Genomic DNA, 21,590 nt, shown 5'->3' on the forward strand with positions numbered 1-21,590 from the left:
AAAGTAGCGTGTGTGTAAACTCTGAAGGTACAGAGAGTTGTACACATGAGCAGAAGACATGGCTTTCCCTCACCCAGAGCCCTGTGTTCCCTTATGTGGACCTGACTCAGATTTAAGTGAAGCTTAATTCTGAGAATTCAGCCTTCACGGATGGTTTTGGCTGGCAGTCAAAGTACACAGACCGGGGGTACACATCTGGAAAACCATCTCCAGCGCAGAGCCCCTTAAAACAGAAACAAACTGTCCTCATTGGTGTCATGCTGTTTTAAACTTCTGATGTTTACCACTCTGATGTTTAACTCTGCGATGTTGATCTGCCAGCCTAATTCCTTTATAGCTCACAGAAACAGTGGGTGACCCTTGGTCTGTTTCTGCAACAAGTAGCTCTCCGTCGTCACTTTATCTCTCGCGTCTGGTTGTAGTTTTTCCCCTTTTGTTGTTATGGGGACCCAGTTTTACATCACCTAGCACCTGGACACTGTTTATCTATTCACTTGCCGGCATTTGCCCTCCAGATTTGGGGGAAGTAGCGTGCATGTGCATAAGATGTTCCGCACCAGGGGCCCTTCTATCTCTGATCTCCTGACTGATCACAGCTCACCTTAGGAAGGCGGGAAGGGAAAGGAAGGAATCTGGCCACAAGGCAGGTAGCGTGCTTGCAATTCAAATGCCTTTCCCCTTATGTAGCAGAGGGGCGTTATTCAACCAAGAGGCTGAAATTGCACCTCAGCCAATCAGAGTAATGGCATTAACTTTTCCCGTGATAAATCCCCAATGACTCTTAAAGGAACTCGGCTAGCTTTCTTTTCATATGTTTAATGAAACTAGTGTTATATAGTCATCAGTGTTATATAGTCATATAGTTATTATATAGTCTTAAAGTCTAGCCTTTCCTGAAGAACAGGACCAGTGTGAATTGGACCACATAACTGTTACAGCATGATATTAATAACAGATAGCGCAGCCTATCTTTAAAGGTAACTTCTGGGGCTCCCTCATGGCTCAGTCAGTAAAGCTACAGAAAATGGAGAACCACGGGCCATGTGTCTAAGGCTAAGCCCTACAGCCCAAGACACTGAAAGATTAAGCCTGGGCTGTGTTATTATCCCACAATGACCAGAGGTCTAAACATAACTGTCTGCTGAGGTCAGGTGGCTTACACCGCTTATAAACATCCTGTCGTGATTGGTTACTGGCCAAATGACGTCGGTGATACATACCCCCCAATCCTCCAATCAGCATTGCCAGTGGTGCAATATGGGACCAGTAGTGTGAGAGACTGGCCACAGGCAAAGTGCTTCAGGGCTCCTTTGTTGATGTAGAGGCCGTGATGGTACAGTCCAGCCATTTCATGAAGAATGCCGTTCCCCTGTGCTCTGACTGATGTCAGGCGGCAATGCTTGTTTCTGGGCTTTCCGGAAGTGTGATGACATAACAGTGGAGCTCTTTGATTCATGTCATGTTTTTCTGGATCTGTGCAATTCATGGAGCGATGTGTGTGGGTCGCTCTCACATGTTCTTACACTCTACAAATGTGTGTAAGAACATGCGAGAGCGATCTGATGAAATAAGGTGGCACATGTGGGCAAATAACTGAAAACGGGAAGAATAATAACACCTAACACGGAACCTGATACACAAAAATAACAACAGAAAATGCATATATTGGAAAGCAGGAAATGTGTCGTTTAAATCGGAGCACGTCTTTAGAAGTTTGAGCAATCAAATTATATGAAATTTTTATACACTGCATCCTGGCCAAATGAGCTTCTCTAGATGACAGTAGCCTGGGATACACTGTAATATGGGCTGTTGCAGATACTGTCATGTTGAGCATTGCAACATTTTATTACATTACTCCAATAAGATACACCCATATTCAGATCAACATGAATACAGTATGAGGCTGAAAGTTACGACACATTACTCAACTACACAGTAGCATTTTTCTTGATGCATGTCCGGCAAACTACCTTGCTTAAGGGTACAACCACACTGGACTATGCCTCACCTGAAAGAGCATTATATCAAGAATGGGACATCAAAGGAAAAGCCAAAAACAAAAATGAGCAATGAGCAGGTCAAATGAAACCCGCTGTGTTTCTTGAACGTGCTATACACTGGTGTGTAAACAACACACAGACAGCCACCCCCTGCTTTTACTCTGTGCTGACAACATACAGGGGAGCTCTGGAAAATATTACCCCTGACTTTTTATTATCATGGGGGTCCCCCCTCTCTCCCACCCCCTGAGTCTCATCATTCATCTTTTCGGGTAATTGAAGCAGACCATGTTTTTGTTTTCTTACAGTCACAAGTAAAGACACACGTGTTAAATAGTGGGCATCCCTATAGGTGCGCCCTTCCGCATGGCTTCTCTCACGCCATCAGTCATCCTGAATTCTGGAATGCCTCTGTATTCCAGGTCTGTGAAGTCAGCTGTCACCGCATTTGTTTTGCCCATATATTCCAAAGCGGAAAGCTGTAGAAATACCGAAGAGCCGAAGCGGCGGGAGGTGGCGTTAAAGGCCTCACGTGTCTCTGCGATTGGTTTGCGGCCGACCCTCCCTCCCTTTGCCGGAGTCAAAACAGCCTTGAACTTTGCCCGGAGGCCTGGGCCTGTGGGAGACAGAAGTGCAGAGGGAGAGGCTGCAGGACACATGCGTTCCTCCTCGCATAACCATCGCAGGAATCTCATTTCCCTCCCTCTCTGCCTCATTGTTGGCCACACTGCTTCACTCTCTCTTCGTTGCCCACTCTCTTTCCTTCCTTCCCCCCCAGCTGCCACAATAGCTGGCCAAAAACGTGGCTGCAATGCAAAACAAATGTCAAGTGAAGCAACCTTGATTAAAGAGGCTGTTTGATCCGGTCTCTTAGCGCATTACTGGGACACCAGCCTCTCTTCTCATTGGAGATGACCCATGCCACAGCCCACTAAGATCTGTGGTATATTGTATCCAGACTGGTGTTTTATGACATTATTTTGTACTATAAATGTTCCGGATAAGGAGGGCAGATCGTACCAGTAGGACTGAAACGCTCGGCAGCTTATTTGATAAAGGAACAGGATGTGAGAGCAGTAGGTTTGAAAGCTGGGTGGGACATTGCCATTATGAGTGGATGTAAAATATAAGCAGTCAGATGGCTGTCTGCTAAGCACATTGAATGAAAATAGCAATGACTGTGCCTGCCCCTGGTCAGCTAGCCAGCTAGCTAGCCTGTTCCCTTGACTGCCCTGGCATTTCAAATACTCATGCTTAAAATGATATGATTGTGCCAATCTTTACAAAAAAAAAATATATATATATACTGGTGCGACAGTATATCCCTATATACTGTCGCACCAGCCAGGGCTAACGTGAAAGGCTTTGCTTCTTTTCTTACTTGCGTGTTATGTTTTATTGCCCCAGACACACAGTGTCACGGGGTCTCCATGCTAAGTTGAAGTTAGTGCATCTCCCAGCCTCTGCTTTTGACTATGACTGCTTCTCGCACAGTCTTGCATTGTGCCAACAAGAGTACTGTTTTTAGAGGTAGTGTCAGTTTTTGTCTTGACGTTACAAATAGCAGGTCGGTCGTTAACATGAATTATGGATGAGAGGAGAGCAGCAAACAGCCTTCATGTGTCTGTGGGTTTCGGGTGTGCCTCGCTATTGGGCCATCTGGACAGCTTGCAATTGTAATTCAAGTGGATAATTTGGCATTTTCCTTTGTAGCAGCTGTGAAGGATGTTCTTAAATGTCAGGAACTGGTTTTGCTCTGTCATTAAGGCAGAGCTTCCTTTTCATCACCACATCCACATCAAACTCTTTGCTTATCACCTTAATATAGATTCACTGTTGAAAGCAGATAATCTTTGACATGAGCTTGTCAGCTTTTCTGGGAAGTTGGGTTATACATTTGGAACATTCACTGTAGTCCTATATTTGGAGATCTGAGCATTGGCCAAGTTTCTAATTCAATCCAGAAACTATTGTTGAGATATAGGTTATTGAAGTAATCTTTTTGCCATTTGTGCCTATCCAGGCTCCCTAAGAAATATTTTTTTATCTTTTCCAGAAGCAATCACTGTCGTGCAGCTTTATTAAACCCCTGCACCCTGACACATTATGAATTTGTTTTGTGAAATGTATATGTATATAAAATGTATATATACACTACATTTTACATATATTATATACAAATATTAATTTTTCAAAAGCCTCAATAGGATTATGAACATTTCAGAAGTGTTTAAATGTACTGAAATGCTGACATGCTATTCTGCAGACTCTTCTGCTGAGTCTGCAGCAAATTTCAAAGTGGGACTTGCTTACTTCATTATTACTGGTATAGTCTCTCTACTTATGGCAACTTACTACTTATATCACTTGTTAATACTGGTATGGACTGTGTTACTGTTGATAATAACTTTTTTTAAGATGATTTTGGCTTGCTATACATGATTATATTATGTGTGTTTAAACAGCTCTTGAACTGTGAGGATTTCTGCTTGTTAAAAAAGTATCCCTGTGGAAAAAGGGTGAATGAATCCTTTTGTGATACTCTAGCATTTAGGAATTTCATCAAAGAACACAGAAGTCTGAGAGGTTCTGATTGATTTACTTGAAAAAGAGGATGGTCTAAACCAGCAGATGAATTGTTCAGATAAAAATGAGAGGCATGCAACTAACAAGTGTAAGAGACTAAATAAATAAGGTGATCTAGCTCAGAGATTTTCTTACTTATAAAATGATCAGACTCTTATCTTTTACCCTATCATTCAGATATGTTCTACGAAGTGTTTCCATTTGGTTTCATACATGCAAATCCAGAAAGTCAACATATGTTGCAGCTAAAATAAACATCATCTGTATGGTTTTGTCTCCAATATTTTTTTTTTCAACCAAGGGGGTGGGGAAGAGATTAGTGAGAAAAAACATATCCTGTATATCCTGGTTAAATGGAATTTGGCAAAAATAAACAAGAACATGTTCTAACATTGGTCTGTAGAAATGTATGCCACATTCCATGTCATACAACCACCACACTTGATCCCCTGGTGCTGTTTGAATGATTGAGTTAAGGACATACAACACAGTGCTCTATAACTATTTTATAACAAGAAACTAGTCATGATTATTTCTTGCCATATAAAAAAGAAAGACCGTAGCTTTTTTAAAACTGACTTTGATGTCCACGCCTTTAATCTGTCAGAGGGAAGTGAAAGTACACCATGAGGTAACACTGACATATTCTGTAAAGTGGTGCTTCCAATGCAACAGTTTTTCTGTCATTGCAATGTCAAGCCTGATAGAATCAAACTCTGGACATCATGTTTCACAATTTTTTTTATTATTTGACACACAGGTTATACACATCAAAACTGTACAATGCATCCAATGTATTAAGAAAGCCCTTAATAGTAAGATTGGTCTGTTGACTGAGGTACAGTACGTATGTTTAAATCAGGTTTTCTGAGGCCCTGACCCCTTGAAATGGCACAAGAACCACCTCTCACAGCATAAAGATGCACATGAGTGGATCAGAATGCCATTCACATAAATGAGGATATTAAATAGATATTTTGATTATATGACAGTATGTAACTATATTGTTAGGATGAGGCATTACATTCTCTAAGATGAACAGGTTTTCATACAACAAACATATCAGGCACATTCCTGATGAGGGCTCCCTTGGTCAGCCTGAACCAGTTTAAATACAATAACAAAAACAATCAGAATAATAAAAATGTACAACACAGATTTTAGAGTAACTGTTCAAACCAGGTAGACATCAATAAACGGAAAAGAATCTGAAAAACAAACTGGTAAGGCATGTATGTATATTTTGAAATAAATAAATGTGTTTGTGAGTTATGTACAACATCTCCCGTTTTAACTGTACAAACCTGACAAGGCCACAGAACTGATATGCAAAAGGAAAGAGGTATTTACAGTGAGCCTATATACAAAATATTTACACCTTTGCAAACAATTATGTTATTATTCAATCTACCACTACCATTACCTTTTTCAGCCTGCCTTTAAAAAATATTTCACAAAAAATGAATTGGTAAACTCTGTTGTGAATATGACTCCAGATTGCCAACTACCAAGTTTACAGTTATACAAAAATCTTTCACTATGTCCAAACAAAATTTTCATTGAAAAAATCTGGAGACTTAGGTCCCCACTATAGCAGAAATATAATCTGTTTCATATCTAGCGGTTATGGAAGGAACAGAAAGGAATATAACCAGTAAGGGTAACTCAGGTGCAGCTCAAATTCTGATTAAGGCAGTACACAGCTTTCAGTTTGAAAAGTCATCTTATTTTGGCCATCAAAGCATCTTAATTTGAGACAGCATGTCCATTTTGATGAAAGCTTCTATTGTGTAGCGCCAGTTCCACCTTCAACAGTTATCTTCATTTGACACAGTCAAATTGAAAAGTGCTCACTTTCCATGACAATGAAAACAATTAAGGCAAATATAACAGAATTGAGGCACCTTGAGTTTTAGACCCTGAGAAGAAGTGATTTCCATGCAACATTCACAGGCAGCAGGCCTTTATGTCTTAAGGCATATGTGTATTATTGGTCAGATTGGCAATCAGTTATATATTTTGATATATAACCATAAGATACATGTTATGCATCTTGCCAAAGGGAAAAGGAATATGTTTGAGTTGTCACTGGTTGGCTCTATTTAACACGATACTGAACTACTTGTAATTCCATTCATTGTAAACAATTTTCAGCTGGTGCCAATATGTCTGGCTATGGCACTAAAATGGTCCTTAGATCCATTTTGATTTTTGTTTAAATATAAAAAAGAAAAAATAGTGCAAGAAATTATCTGTACAAAACTTAAACATACAAATTACTGAGGAAAAAAAAAAACATTATTTACAACACCCCTAAATGAACAAATAACATAAGAAAAAAACATTTCAACATTTGTAGTCTGATGTCAAGATCACATTTAAAAAGTAACCTGATTTTTAACAGAAAAAGGTAAAAGAAAAAGTATAACGTTGCAAATTTTACCTGTGGTGGAAACGCTGATTGGTGTTAATATGTCAAGTGCATTTGGACAGATCTGCTCAGTCATAGTCTTCCATTGGTCAGAGACTGTTCTGAGTATACAGATTTTTTTGTTCTTTGGTTGTGTTCCCCAAACCAAAACAAGTATAGTATGGACATTGAAGTTGGGGAAAATGTAAATGGCCTTTCCTGTTCAGAATACTCTTCTTGGTGCTGTTTTCCATTTTACAGGTAAAACTTTCTACAAATTCCCCAGTTCCCCAAGTTCCCAAGGTTCCCCAAATTCATGGGTGAATGGCCATGCGTTTCCAGTCCAGGTTGTGAGAGAATGAGGCAGATCTCCAAGCAGCTTGCGTTTAATGCCCTTACTCCTCTCATCACTTCTGTTTCTCAGTCTTGTTTTCCTTCAAGGTAGAAATCATGGCAGTTCATCATCCAGGCTCACAATCTGCCGCTGAAGGGAAGCAAAAGAGAGAGAAACAGAAGCCAAGGTCAAAAGACTAGGCAGAAGAAACACAGCACACATCAGGCTTGCACAGCCACACAAGTCTTGAACTGAGGACACCCAATGCCTGCCGCCATGGGAACATGTGTGCATGTGGAAGCCAAGCTCACCGGTGGATATGAAAAGCCTTCCTGGCTGTAGTTCCTGCAGATGTGCACCTCGTCCTCCGTGGTCTTCTGGTAAACGGGGTTGGTGAAGTTAATGGTGACGGTGTTCCTAAGCTTCCAGTTCCTCCACAGCAGCACAGCGCCAAAAGCCACCAGACACATGATCGCTGCATAGATCGAGGACCAGGTCAATGGAAGACTACAAATAGATCAACACTGTATACACACACAAAGATGGATGCCTAATTTGCGATTGTCCTCAAAGGAGGACAGTGTATATTCATTAAGTAAGAGGCTGGTTATTTTATGGGTACTGACCTATGGGCATCACAACGTACAGAGCAGTGGAGGAAGACTCGGCCGGACTGGGCGTGGCAGCAATTCTATTTGGGTTGCCTTGAAAAAAAGAGACATACAAAAGAACAAAGTCAGATGCTTTAGTCAAAGACATGCTTTCAATAACCATCAACACAAGGGATATCTTCTTCCAGCTTGGTTCCTATATCTACGTACTACAGGCAGTGTATGAGTGCAGTGATTCATATTGAATTGGTATGCTTTCTGTCCAGATGCCTCATACAGTAAGTCAGTTATAGGAACAAGTCAATGTGGAGAGAGTAGAGCCACCATTACCTTCCTGTGGAGTGAGCAGGGGCACTGTGGTGGTCACAGGAATCCTAGGGGCATCCGGGTTGATAGGGCGAGTGTGAGGAATAGGGGCAGCAGCAGCAGCAGTAGTGGTGGTGATGCGTGGAGTAGTGGGTGGGCGGGCCGGCGGCCGAGTCGTGGTCGTGGGTGGCTCTTTGGTTGTGGTCTTAGCTGGTGCTTTGGGTGTGGTCTTAGCTGGTGTTTTGGGTGTGGTCTTAGCTGGTGCTTTGGGTGTGGTCTTGGCTGGTGCTTTGGGTGTGGTCTTGGCTGGTGCTTTGGGTGTGGTCTTGGCTGGTGCTTTGGTGGTGGTGGCTGGGGTATCAGGCTGAACGGGAGGTGCTGGGGTTTCTACAGCTATTCAGAAAGGAGTGAGGCCAAAGGTCAGGCTTTGTGCTGGCAGTCATATTGCAAGTGTAGCAGTGTATATGCGTGGATGAATCAGAGAAAGCCCTGAGGAGTCTCCCATTGGGAAGTACATTAGAGACCTACCTGGCACACACGTCCTCATGTCTGGGCCCAGCATCAGGTGATCCGGGCAGGCACAGGTGTACTTGGGGGAGTGCTTGTTGATCTGGGGGGCAGGAAGGCATAGGAACTCGCAGCCTCCATTATGAATGTGGCTCTCCTTGCACCAGTTCTTGCCTGAAAGAGAATGGGAGGGATTACCAATTGTCCTGTACTGACTGTCTGTACTCAAAGATTTCTGCTCCAATCTGACTGAATGCAACTCCATTACATGTTCTGTCCCAATACATTTTAGTCTCTTCCAGCTACATGGCTGGTTATTTGCGATTTATGACTGATGAACAGGTGGTGACTGAACACTGTGCTGTAGCCCATACCATTGGGCTGATTTATGACTGCAGGTTTTAACAGTGAACTCTGTGCGTTAGTCCATACCAATGGGCTGCTTGAGGCTGTGGTACAGCACTATGTCCTCAGGGGACGCCAGGTTCTCCACCAGTGCTGAGATGTCCTTTCCTGTCAGGCGATTAGCGCTCAGGATGGCGTTGTTCCCAATGTCAGTCCAGAACACTTTCTCCTACAGATAAAAAAAAGTCACATCACAAATGGTAGCAAACTGTACATAGAGAAAACTTTTGCTAATCTTCCTACACACTCATCTGGGGTACCTCTGTGGTTATAATCTTCTCTAAACCACAGATTCAACCATTTCAGCTTTTTTAGATTCTTGTAAGGACAGGCCTAGGCCTAAGTCACTGTTTTGAATAATGATCAAAGCTCCAGGACTTAATAATAGGCAGGCATAAACTAACTGGCTGAGCAGAGCAGAGGAGTCTAAACTCTTAAAAGCCCAAGCTTCTACAGTCGAGGTGGGTGGGCGGATCCAGTGCCCGTAAACCTCGGGGAGGTACGGGCTCACTTTCCAACCCCCCATCCATGTCTTCATCACTTTATTGAAGTCGCTGGAAGAGAGGAACTTCCCACCCTGAATGACTGGCTGTGCCTACCTCAAAGACCGTGAGAGAGAGAGGGTGCTGCAGCTTGTGCTCGTCGAAGATGAGCGTATGGCGGCCCCCGCCCTGGACGTCGATGCTGGAGAGTGTGTGCATCTTGGAATCCACCCAGTAGAGCCGCTGGTTCATCATGTCTGAATGGGAAGGACAGCAGATTAATAATTCACCAGGCCACACCCCTCCATTCATAAATCTAGGGCAGTGTAACAAATACAGTCATTTACAAAATGGAGGCGGAGTCCGAAAGGCTTTGTCCTGTTTCTCTCCGGTGTTGGAATATTATAGCCTGAACCACAATAAAACAATTTAAATAGGTTTTACTGATTCAATAGTAATATGCAAGATACAGCAATGAACCTGGCTTTGAAATACCATAAGGTGTTCTTCTTGGGTGACTACAAGAGGGGGGACGCAAATATTATTTAAGTATGACACTTACAACATCTCTCATTAGTATTTTAAAATAACACAGTTCTATTCATCTTGAACTCTCCTGTGTAAACAGAAAAATTAAGATTTTAGAAATTTAGAAAGATTTAACTGACAGTGTAGTCCCTTCACAGTCCTAATCCTCTGGAATGCCATTAACCTGCCATTAGCGAAGGGTTTTTGCATAGGTGGAGGTGACTCCTTACCGAGGGTGATGCCGTTAGGCCACTCAATGTTGTCTGTCACTAGAGTGATGCGGTCTGCTCCATTCAGCCCCCCCTTCTCAATCTTGGCAGGGGTGCCCCAGTCAGTCCAGTACATGAAGCTGCAAAAACAGTGAGACATATAGTTAAGACTTGTCAGATAAACTCTTGACAAACGAGTCTCCTATGTTCAAAATGTAATGGGTCATATAATTTAATTAATGCACGGTGCATTACTTCATCTTACTTCTCATCATCAGTATTTCCATTGTCCAACTGTTTTATTCAGTCAGTTGTGTGGACGAGTATTAGTTTGGCTTGTTTAACACCTTTTCTTCCCAGAAATTGCAGCCAAAGGGAAAATTAATATGGAAGGTGAGAGGGTGGGACTTACTTGTGTTCTGGGTCGACTACAATGCCTCGGGGTTTGGCCAGGCCTTGCTTGATGAGGGTCTTGCGGCGGGATCCATCTGAACTCGCCACGGAGATGGTACCGTATATGCTGTCGGTCCAGTAGATGTTCCCGTGGATCCAGTCTATGGCGATGCCTTCCGGAGCACCAACGTCACCGTCAATTACCGTGTCGTGGTGGGAGGGGTTGGCAGCTGTGTCCATGTGGGTGCTGAGGTGAGGGATTACATTACATTACATTACAGGCATTTAGCAGACATTCTTGTCCAGAGCGACTTACATAGGTTACAATTTTTACATGTTATCCATTTGCACAGCTGAATATTTACTGAGGCAATTCAGGGTTAAGTACCTTGCCTAAGGGAACAGCAGCAGTGTCCCAGTGGGGAATCAAACCAGCAACCTTTCAGTTACAAGCTCTGCTCCACTATGCAACACTGCTGCCCCAGACATGGAGCAGTTAGACACATGGTCAACTTGGAGTATATACAAACACACACACACAGCTCTGCTCAACTATTAGCTGGGTACTGGAATGGAAGGGCTTTTGACAGCAGTGGAAATTCGGCATCCCCCTCACCTGTAGATCTTCTTCTGTGAGAGGTCAGACCAGAAGACCCTGTTATTGGGGATGTCCACGTCGAGGGCCACCACGTTCTTCAGGCGAGGGATGAAGTGCGTGTACTCCCTGCGGTCCAAGGTCATCCTCCTCACCTCATGACGGTTGGTGAAGAACAGGTAAGGCACAATGGCTGTGAAATAGAGAGAGAGACACTGCATTAACACAAATGCACTAAGATACAGACAAATACCTGTGTTACATAGGAAAAGTTGATTTGTGCTAATATAACTTCATACAAAACATTTAAAATCTCAGAGAGAGAGAGAGAGTGTGTAAAGTAGTGTGCCCGAGCGGAGATGTGGTCAAGACTGAATGAGGGACAACTGCAGACAAACGTTTCCAATTTGAAAACTTTCATTTTGCTTTAGGCTACCAGCAGGGTTATAAGCACGCAGACACTAAAGACAAAACAAACAAAACACTGTGGCAAAAGGGGAAAAGAACACTGAGACAATGCCCATATACTAACTAGGCCCTATTACAAAGGTCCAATGGCATGACCTCTCACTTCAGAGGCATCTCCCCATCTGAGCTACACAGAAACCATATGAAACCACGGTCTCAACCATTGCACAGACATAAATCAATTAACCACTACACACAATATTTCATTGATCAAAGCACATAAGCGCAGAAAAAGCTTCCCCGTCCTGCACCCCAGTTTGCCGCTTTAAATAAATTACGATTCTAATTACAATGTACCGTGTTTCGCGTCTTTCATTGATTCTGTGTTACATACATTACAACTTTTCAGTGTTATCACTGACTCTAGATAGAAAAATAAAACTAAATAAGAAAAACCTGATCTGTACTAATTTTAAAACTTCATACAAAACATTTCAGAAAAGTCAGTGAGAGAGTGTGTCGAATAATTCCCAATCAGGCTTTATTACATGATATCATGGAGAGAAGTACAGAGTGCTGCAGTTCTCTAAATCAAGCATAGACAAGGTCGAATATATATTTTGTCCTACAGTTAAAAAAAATAAAAAGACTAAGTAAAGTAATCACATATGTTGGGAACATTCTCAGAAAAGAAGATAAACTAGATGCACAATATCACAAGATAACAGTGCCCCCTACATAAGCTAGAAATATATCGCACACGGTGTCATCCTTGATGGCAAAGTTGATTAATATTTAACTGTAAGGGGAGTGAGCAGAAGCCACATTAGACACGTATGCCTAAAACAACAGAAGGCTAGCCTATATCAAATTAAAAATAATTAATGGGTCTATAAGAATTTCTTCCACAAAGAGAGAGAGAGAGAGAAAAAATTGCATGTCTCATTTTTATATTTTCCATATGTTTAACTCTCCCACCAACCCCTTGCCTGCATCTGTCCACTGAGAGGCAAGGTATGTTTCTGTCCCATCTTACACTCCAAACGTACCTGAAACGACCTTGCAGTCTTTGGTCCTGGGGTCCAGCTGGTAGCCTGCCCCGCATTCACACTTGTAGCTGCCCACCAGATTGACACAAATCTGGCTGCAGGTGTCAGGGTTGGCGCATTCATCAATGTCTGTTGGGGAGTGACACAGGAATAGGTCATAATCAGGACTGCCTGACTGAAGCCACAGCACAGATGCATGTCAAGGACATGTTACAGGGACAATGCTGGCATCTAGTACATATTTACTGAAACTTGCCGGTGAGTGTAACGCAAGTTACCCTGCCACACATTTCAGCTGGGTCACCGCATAGTTGACGAAGCTAGGGCCAACACAACACATCCCATCTGAGATCTGGGAATCGTCATCCCATAACCTGGCCAGACCAGTACTAGCTGCTGATTGTTTGGCCATTTTAGGGAGCAAGCCTCCTCTGATTGGCCCTGCTGACAAGGTACACGGACGAGGTGTGGAGGCCTCACCTTCACAGCGTCTCTTGTCCACAAGGGTGAAGCCAGCAGGGCAAAGACACTCGAAACCGATCTTCAAGTCATTACAGATGTGAGAGCAGCCACCATTATTAACCAGGCACTCATTGGTACCTGCAAATGAATCAGAAAGTGTCAGGAAAGTGTGACTCTGATGCTTCAAGCCAGCTCTCAGACATGGCAGCTGGATATGGGAACTGTCTATCATTTTTCAGTGGTTCTGATAGCGCTGGAGCTGCACTCACCACACTCCTTCACAGGCTCGTCGGACCAGTCCCTGCAATCACGCTGCCTGTTGCACACCTTGTCCATGGTGATGCACTCTCCGTTGTTGCACCTGAACCTGCCGGGCCCCTCACACGGGGTCACTGCGGAAACAGAGAGGAGGAGGGAGAGTGAGGGAGGGTCCTGACAAGCGGCAGGGAATGGTGCGTCCTGAGAGTGACGGATGAGTGAAGTCTAGCACCAGGTCTCACCTCTGCTACAGCCCAGCTCGTCACTCAGGTCCCTGCAGTCGTGCACGTGGTCGCACTGCCGGCTGCCGTGGATACAGGTGCCATCGTTACACTGGAACTCGTCTGGGCGACACGTGGGCTGGCCTGAGATCAGCATGTGAGGGGGGGGGGGGGGGGGGGGGGGCAGCAGAGATAAGAGCAGATGTGAGATGAGGTGCACTGTGAACCCAGTTGGACACTGGCACATGAAGGGGGGAAAAGGCAACAGCAGGAAGTAAACGTGGATACTGACTGCAGTTGGCCTCGTCGGAGCGGTCGCTGCAGTCCGCCCCTCCGTCGCACCACCAGCTGCTGTGGATGCACTCGCCGCTGCCGCACTGGAATTCCCGCGGGGAGCAAGGCCTGGCGGGGGTGGGCCGGGCTCGGCCGCCACAGCTCTCGGGCCACTCGTCCGAGCCGTCGCTGCAGTCTGCGTCCCCGTCGCAGACCCAGAGGCGGGGCACGCAGTGCGAGTTGTTGCAGCGGAAGGACACCGAGCTGCAGGTGCTGGGTAGGCAGGAAGCCTCGTCGCTGCCATCCAGGCAGTCGGCGTCACCGTCGCACACGAACAACGCGGACACGCACTGCCCGTTCCCGCACCGGAACTCGTTGTCTGTGCAGTCCTTGGGCGCTGGAGGACAGCAGGGAGGCAGAGAGAAAATGAGACCCTGCCACAGCACGAACGCAGACAGTCACGCTGGATTGCTGGCGTCGGAGGGTGGGGTGCAAATAACAGCGCAAATGGTAGTATACTTGGCTTCCCTTGCACAGGTTAACTTGTGGTAGGACTTGAACAGTGTTATGCTCACACTCACTAGTCTGGGAATGCTGTTAGCCTGGTCTGACACTGTTGCTCATTCAACGTGAATGGATACACTTACGTTCTGTTGTGGTGGAAGTCACATTACGTTACTGAATGTGATGCAATGTAATGTAACGTAACTCACCACAGCCCTCCTCGTCCGCCCCGTTCTCACAGTCAGGCTTGCCATCGCAGCGCCACCCACTGGGCACGCACCGGTTCAGCCGACCCCCACAGCTGAATTCACTGGGTTTGCAGGTCTTGTCCCCTAAAGAAGAAAAACAGAGAGGCGGAGAAAGCTCATTAGCCTCAACTGTCCCAGGACTACAGACCAAAAACTGACCTGACCGGACCCACAGCCCCCTAAACAGACGCCGAAACCGTGGATTTCAGGAGCAGCCTGATGAGCTGGCGCTCTCTCCCCCCTCTCTTCTTTGGCACGAGCGGGTTTTTGGAATTTTATGGTTTTAGAATGAGCAGGATGTCGGGTCTGGTCACTTACGGCATGTGCCGGGCAGCTCGTCCGTGCCGTCGCCGCAGTCGTCCGCGTCGTCACACACCCATCTCTCCGTGATGCACTTCCCGTTGCCACACTGGAACTGTCTTGCCATGCACATCGTTGCATCTGCGCAAGAAACAACCCGCGCGCGATTATTGATCGTAGGTCACTCACACTCAGATGAATTACAAAACACCCCAGTGAATCTTAGATCTGAACACTTTTCAGTTTTTATTCAGTATGTTCCGTTCAGTTTTGCTTTTTCAGCTTTCAGGCAAAACAGTCCATCAGACTGACATTCTGACATCAGAATTGTTGTTTTTTTTCTTGAACTTGTGATATTTACACAGGAGTTAAAGCTGTTGTAGTGGCGCGGCTGAGTTAATGTTTAACACAGTCGTCTCCAACAGCCCTGCAGTTAGCGATTGTCTCCTGGAGCAAGACTGTGAGACTGGAAGCCGTTGCAGTTATGCCTCAGGCAAGGGAAGACAGTGTGAGATCAGTTAGCTGATAAGCAGCATTCCTCCACCTCAACTGACACTATGTCTCTGTGACAACTATAAAAGACTTTCCCAGGAGAAAGACATATGTCACACACAGTGACGTCTGCTTAAACAATCCATAACCAGTGAACACAGGTAGTCATTCATAGCAACTTTATATTTCTCACTTTACACACTGTGTCACTTATAAAAGAACACCATTACACTACCACAAGCAAAGGTAGACTTGTGATGTCCTGGATAAAAAATCGGTGTTCTCTGCTTTAATAAAAAAGAGGGATAGTGGGCAGCGGTGGGAAAAATCTTTGTGGTTTCATTCAGAAAACACCCTTCCAATTTCCCTGACCGTGCAATCAATACTGCAACCACACTGAATCACAAACACAACTGACACATTAGTAGGAGGGCACATTAGTAGCCAAGAAGTCTTCGTGTACAGCACAACCAAACCATCTTCTGCGGTCTTCTGTAACATTTTTGACATGGTCCAAAAATGGACCCTTGAGGTATTCCACGCTACAGAGAGAGAGAGAGAGAGAGAGAGAGAGAGAGAGAGAGAGAGAGAGGACCCCTCTGAGTCATAAAAAACATCCCATTCCTTCTGTTGAGGAATTCTGTTGTGCCTTCAGGTCACGGAAGGTCAGAAATGGACCAGCTGTTCCTTTAAGACACTGAGAGGAGGAGGAGGAGCTCTCCAATCAGACCACCGGTCTCTGATTGGGCCCAGAGGAATTCAACAGAACAAGGGACTAACGGGAAAACAAAGGAATGGAGATGGTAGCTTTACTGGCAAAATACTACAGGAAATATCAAAATTTCATTGTGTAGCAATAGTAACCAGTGGTTTCCAGTATGGCACAAACATACCCTTGAACTCTTATTCCCATCAGAAAGAATAAGAATTTAGTCAATTCAGCTAAACTGGTATTGCTAAACATAATTCACAGAATGGATATCCTTTAACTATACTCTCTGTTAAATTTGACAAGCCTGTACTGAAAATAGAAAGTACTCCTTTTGCTTATGTTTTCATACTAGGTAACATCATTACAGTAAGACTTGAGAATTTCCCTCTCTGTAGCAGTGGTAATTAACTTCCAAATGCGGGGGTGTTCTCTGACTGGAAAAAATCCTTCTGATTAAGAGGATGATTTAATAAGAATGATCTCTAATTTAAGGGTAGCTTAAGTGTTTTCTAAACCCCTTCAGTGAAACTGGAGTGAAATTAATCTTTTCAAATACACAAATGAGAACAGACAGGACCCAGCTGGGTCATTCTGATGAGGTAATGGCCCTGACAATGCTGCCATTTTGTTCCCATGGTACAGATCCCATGTGACTATGGTCTGCAGATACAGAATCACTCTGTTCTTCTGCCACAAGCAGCTTCCTCATCAGAAGAGTTATTCTCTAATTGTTAACTCATCCCCTTGTCATAAAACTCCCACGTACACCTTCTGAACAATGCTACATGCCTTGAACAGTACTGAATTTAAGACTAACGTATGAAAGTGATACTACAAAACTGCTTTGGAGTGTATATTAATGAAGCACCACAAGAAGGGGTTTAAGTCAAGGGTCCAACTGCTAACCGACTTCTTTCTGTGAAGAATCAAAGTCAGTACAAGCCAGTATATTGTGCATTTCTGGAATGCATGGTCATGCATTTCTACTGTACGTCAGGATAGAGAGCACAAAGCTGAATACACCCTATTCTAGGGCAGCTGTACTTTTTCACTCCCCTCAGACGCCCCCCACACTCCCCTTAACACAGTGATTTTCAGTGCTCAGAATCCCCCCCACAAAGTAAACATGACATTATGCCAGCAGTGTGTTCCTGGAAAAGCCCTTCCCAGTATTCCGGCATTCCCTGGAGCAGATCACTGGTTTATGGGACAAGTCAGGCTTTCACTGTGACCTGAGAAATATACTGCCCCAGCAGCAGCGAAACCAGACACACGGGCCTCCGTCACGCTCTCTCTCCCCCTTTTGAACTGCTCACTCGTTCACTCGTTCCAGCGGGATGAGTTATACTAGGTCAAGTCCCGACCCCCCACCACTTTCCCAACCCAAACAGACTCTGCCTTGCTATGGAGGCCCTCCAAGCCCCCCAATGAGTGTGTGCAGCAGACCAGATTCACTGCGCTCATTTTCTCTCAGCCCAGCGGGGCATGACTTTCTCTGCACTAAATCTCTATAGACCTAATATCTCTAAAGCTGCTGCTAAATTATCAATTAAATTGCTGTATGAGAGGAGGGTGTCTACATTGTGGATTTCACTCCAGTCAACTTGGCTATGTGGCAGCTTTTGCTTGGGAAGTGGCAGTAAACCGCTCAGGAACCCGCCACTACCATTTGACAGCTGTCATGACCCGGGGTCTCTTATCACGGGTGTTAGTCCAATTTAGCTTGTACATTAACCGGAGAAGAGAGAAATGTGGCAACACAAACAAGCCTGTTATTCCCAGCATGGATGTTATGGTCTTTGTGCACTTTGTGTGTTTTATCGATCGGCCCCACAGGGGAAACAGGCACACAGTGACGAGGAACCTGTTAATGTTGAGATGCTGTTATTGGAGATTGTGGATTTATCGCAACTCTTACACAATCACGAAACGCTTGTTCCCCCTGGAGAAACCACCCTTCCTCTTTGGAGATAAACTGGGTGACGCTGTCAGAAGGAGCCTTCTGTTTAAAACACCTGCCCATACTTATCCCCTGTAGTGGCATGATGGTAAATGCCTCTGTACTTTACTATTGTATTCCAAGTACTGGCAAGTAAGCAGTCCTGGGTGGAGACACTTTCACAGACTAGCCAGACAAATTGTGTGCATAACTAATTATCGTAAAAGGCTCATTTTTGGATAATTAAGCCCTGTTTAAATTTGTTTCACACTGAAAAAATAAAATACTCCTGTGAGCAAGGGTATCCTGTTGACCGGGCTACATCAGGTGTAGTCATCCACGGCTCAGCCATATGTGCGTAGCTGCCGTCTTAACTGGTACGCCTGATTTACATTCCCTGCAAGCTCCCTTCCTGATCAAAGCTCTGAAAGCTGAGCTGACCTTATGAGACTGATACCGTAAAATATTAATGTATTTGGTACAACTTCTTGTTTCATGTCCAGACCCAGATTGCCGTGGTGCTCATGCAGGTCTAGAAGGCCCTCTACAATGCATTTATACCAAGACCCCTACAATTTTCTTCTCTGATCTTGCATTAGCTCGTAACTGAAAAGTGAAGGTAGCATAACCATATACATAACTGCATCTTAAATTGTTACACAGTTAAATTGCATTGCACTGCTGTAATGCTTGGCCAGCTCCAACCTCAATAGGACAGCACCCTGCCAAGATGCACATTGTGGTTAGTAACTATGGGAAGACATCCGCTGCAAAAAAAAAAAAAAAAAAAAAATGTATGCACTGTATGCTCCTGGCACTTACATCATGCTTGACATGTGCACTGTGTGTGTTTTTAGCCATATCTACCCACAACAGGATCATCATTCATAAATATGAGTTAATGTGTGACGGACAGGGCATGTGCACTGCATCTGTGACTGCCGCCAAAGTGCTCTTCATGTGTGCCTTCCACTTACTCTTACTCATCCGCACAGGTGCTGTCTGCAGTGCACCAGAGGTCAAGATCAAGATCACCTCACACCCAAAAACATTCATGAGGTGCTAGGGGAAGGAAAACGACTGCCCTGAAAATCTACTGAACAGGTACTCTTTGATTCATGGCAACCTCAAAACGTCTGTGCTTGAATATAAAATGGAGCCTGACGCGGGATTGTCTTATTGGCCGGCTGAAGAGGAACTGATGGCCACAACGCGTCACATCTTGGTCCACTTTCACGAGACGTTTAGCAGATTGGAAACCACTAAACCATAACTACGTACATGGGTGTTTTCTAAGGACAAAATGAATGGCTTACACATATGATTTAACCTTGAAGTCCAGAAGCTCTGAATTCACGCGAATTTATGTAGAAATACGCGAATGTAAAGATACTGTCCGTATAAAAAAGTACCCCATAGAACTCTCTTGTAATATTTCACTTTAGTATATTTACAAAATAAATCAATAAAAAAGACCTCCAAAAGCGACTCAGAAGTCTGTAAATAATTTCAAAATTCGGCAAACAGTAACTAGGCAATCATGCCGAAAAAATGCGCCAACATAAGCTAGGTCTACGAAAGTCGAAACAAATAGCGCGGGTCTTTTCAAAACAGTTACACCTTCACGAATGCACATCCTACAGTTCTACCATTACTATTCTCACATTGCATTTACAGCTATGGGGGAAAAATATATATAAACTGTGATTGTTATTATGCTGTACACTAACACATACGCTTTTCACTAGAGGCAGAAGATCCTTGTACGGGCTAATCTAGGATCACTATCCGCCAAGCACATTTCCAACCTTAATCACTGTAAACTAAACAGAAAAACCGGTCTTGCGTCTGCACTTACGGCTACCTTCTCCCGGAGCGCTCTTTCCGCCCAAAAGGAACCTGAAACCTCCCTTCAGCACATCCCTCATTCTGATTGGCTCCTGAATCATACCTCTGCTTTAGGAACAGCCAATAGACACGGGCTAGTAAAATCCATTCATAGATTGCACTTGTACGATGAGGTTTTACCATGCGGCGCAGGTGGAGAACGTTGCACTGTTCCACACAGCTGTCATGAAAGAAACCGACTAATTCATTGAATGAAACGAATTAATTTTCGATTTTAATTGACACTGAATGGGAATATCATACAGCTATTCTACGATATCCTACGATAAAACGTCAACAAACACCACCTCTCAGACCCTCCTATAGGTTCGTTTAAGGACAAGCACACATTCGTTGAAAGTAGATCCCCGGGTTATGCCCGGTAGCCTACCGAAAATGAATACGATCAGCTACTCACACACAAATGATATTTATATTTACATTATGTATAATGCTGTTTTATAATAATACATTTGAATACTTTTAATTAATATGACATGAAATGTAAATAAATATGTTTTGTGACATCATAGCTAAATAACTGAAGGAATAGGAGGATATCGATTTTCTGCTATTCAAACATTCCTTGTTCCTAGAAAATTTCAGTTTCGTAACAGAGACAAATACAGAAAATAAAACACAACTAAAATGCACACTCAGTTGTAGTTTTATCAGTAACTTACGTGTGTAAGCAAGACAGCTGACGAGGACGAACAAGCAACATAACAGCAGTTGCATACTGTGCAGCCGGCTTCTCAGCATCTCCGCACTGTCTTCTTTGCTCCTGTTAATTACAGATTGATGTCTTGATACACTCTTTACTAATTAGTTGCTGATTTTCAAACGCAGTACCTCGTTTTGACGGGAGAGCCGATATTGCTTACTATATGTATATAGATGAAATCTTCTAGTTAATGTGTGGATATAGTGTGTCCAGTGTGCTGTTCCGCGGGTGGCGCGGATGCGAATTTAAGATTGAAAACAAACCGAACATTTCAATAAGGTCTAAATGTGGGCGGGGCTTAGAGAGTGGCGTGATTTTGAATTATACTACTGGTGGGGCGGGGTTTAAGTGGCATAGTATGTTGTTGTTATGAATTTGGGGGAAGGGGAGATGTGGGTGTGCAGGTAGGAGGGGGTGGGTGTGTTCGTGTTTTGCCCCCGGTAGCTTGGGGGTCTACACCTCGTGTCCAGGGAGCCCTACAGCCCTGGCCAAACATAAATCATAGTAGAAAATAGCCCAAAGAATGTGAGGAGGGGGAGTAGCGAAACGTTTACTGCTGAACTGCAGATGTTTCCAGGAATCCTCTCTGAATTCCTCTCCAAGAAACGTCAATCCTTGGGGATCAGCTTTCCTCCTTCTCACTTGACAGGTCTTGCTGTTCGAGTGTGTGTTCCCAGGGAATGACTTTCATCTAGTACAAGTCCCTGTTGATATACATAAACATAGCATTCCAGGGGGGTAATT

General features: G+C 44.2%; 1 protein-coding gene across 1 annotated transcript; it reads right to left on the reverse strand.

Moving 5' to 3' along the window:
- Nucleotides 1-7,020: 7,020 nt before the first annotated feature.
- ldlrb (low density lipoprotein receptor b) lies at nucleotides 7,021-21,075 on the reverse strand. Its single transcript, XM_036530827.1, has 17 exons — nucleotides 20,806-21,075; nucleotides 15,111-15,233; nucleotides 14,754-14,876; nucleotides 14,060-14,437; nucleotides 13,789-13,911; nucleotides 13,558-13,680; nucleotides 13,307-13,426; nucleotides 12,827-12,955; nucleotides 11,391-11,562; nucleotides 10,794-11,021; nucleotides 10,403-10,521; nucleotides 9,762-9,901; nucleotides 9,190-9,331; nucleotides 8,779-8,931; nucleotides 7,960-8,037; nucleotides 7,645-7,808; nucleotides 7,021-7,483 (listed from the first exon to the last, which is right to left on the reverse strand). Exons 1-17 carry the CDS (start codon nucleotides 20,882-20,884, stop codon nucleotides 7,448-7,450), a joined length of 2,430 nt encoding a protein of 809 aa, XP_036386720.1. The 5' UTR covers nucleotides 20,885-21,075; the 3' UTR covers nucleotides 7,021-7,447.
- Between the last annotated feature and the right edge of the window lie 515 nt (nucleotides 21,076-21,590).

The sequence above is a fragment of the Megalops cyprinoides genome, chromosome 1, assembly GCF_013368585.1.
Source record: "Megalops cyprinoides isolate fMegCyp1 chromosome 1, fMegCyp1.pri, whole genome shotgun sequence".
Lineage (NCBI taxonomy): Eukaryota > Metazoa > Chordata > Actinopteri > Elopiformes > Megalopidae > Megalops > Megalops cyprinoides.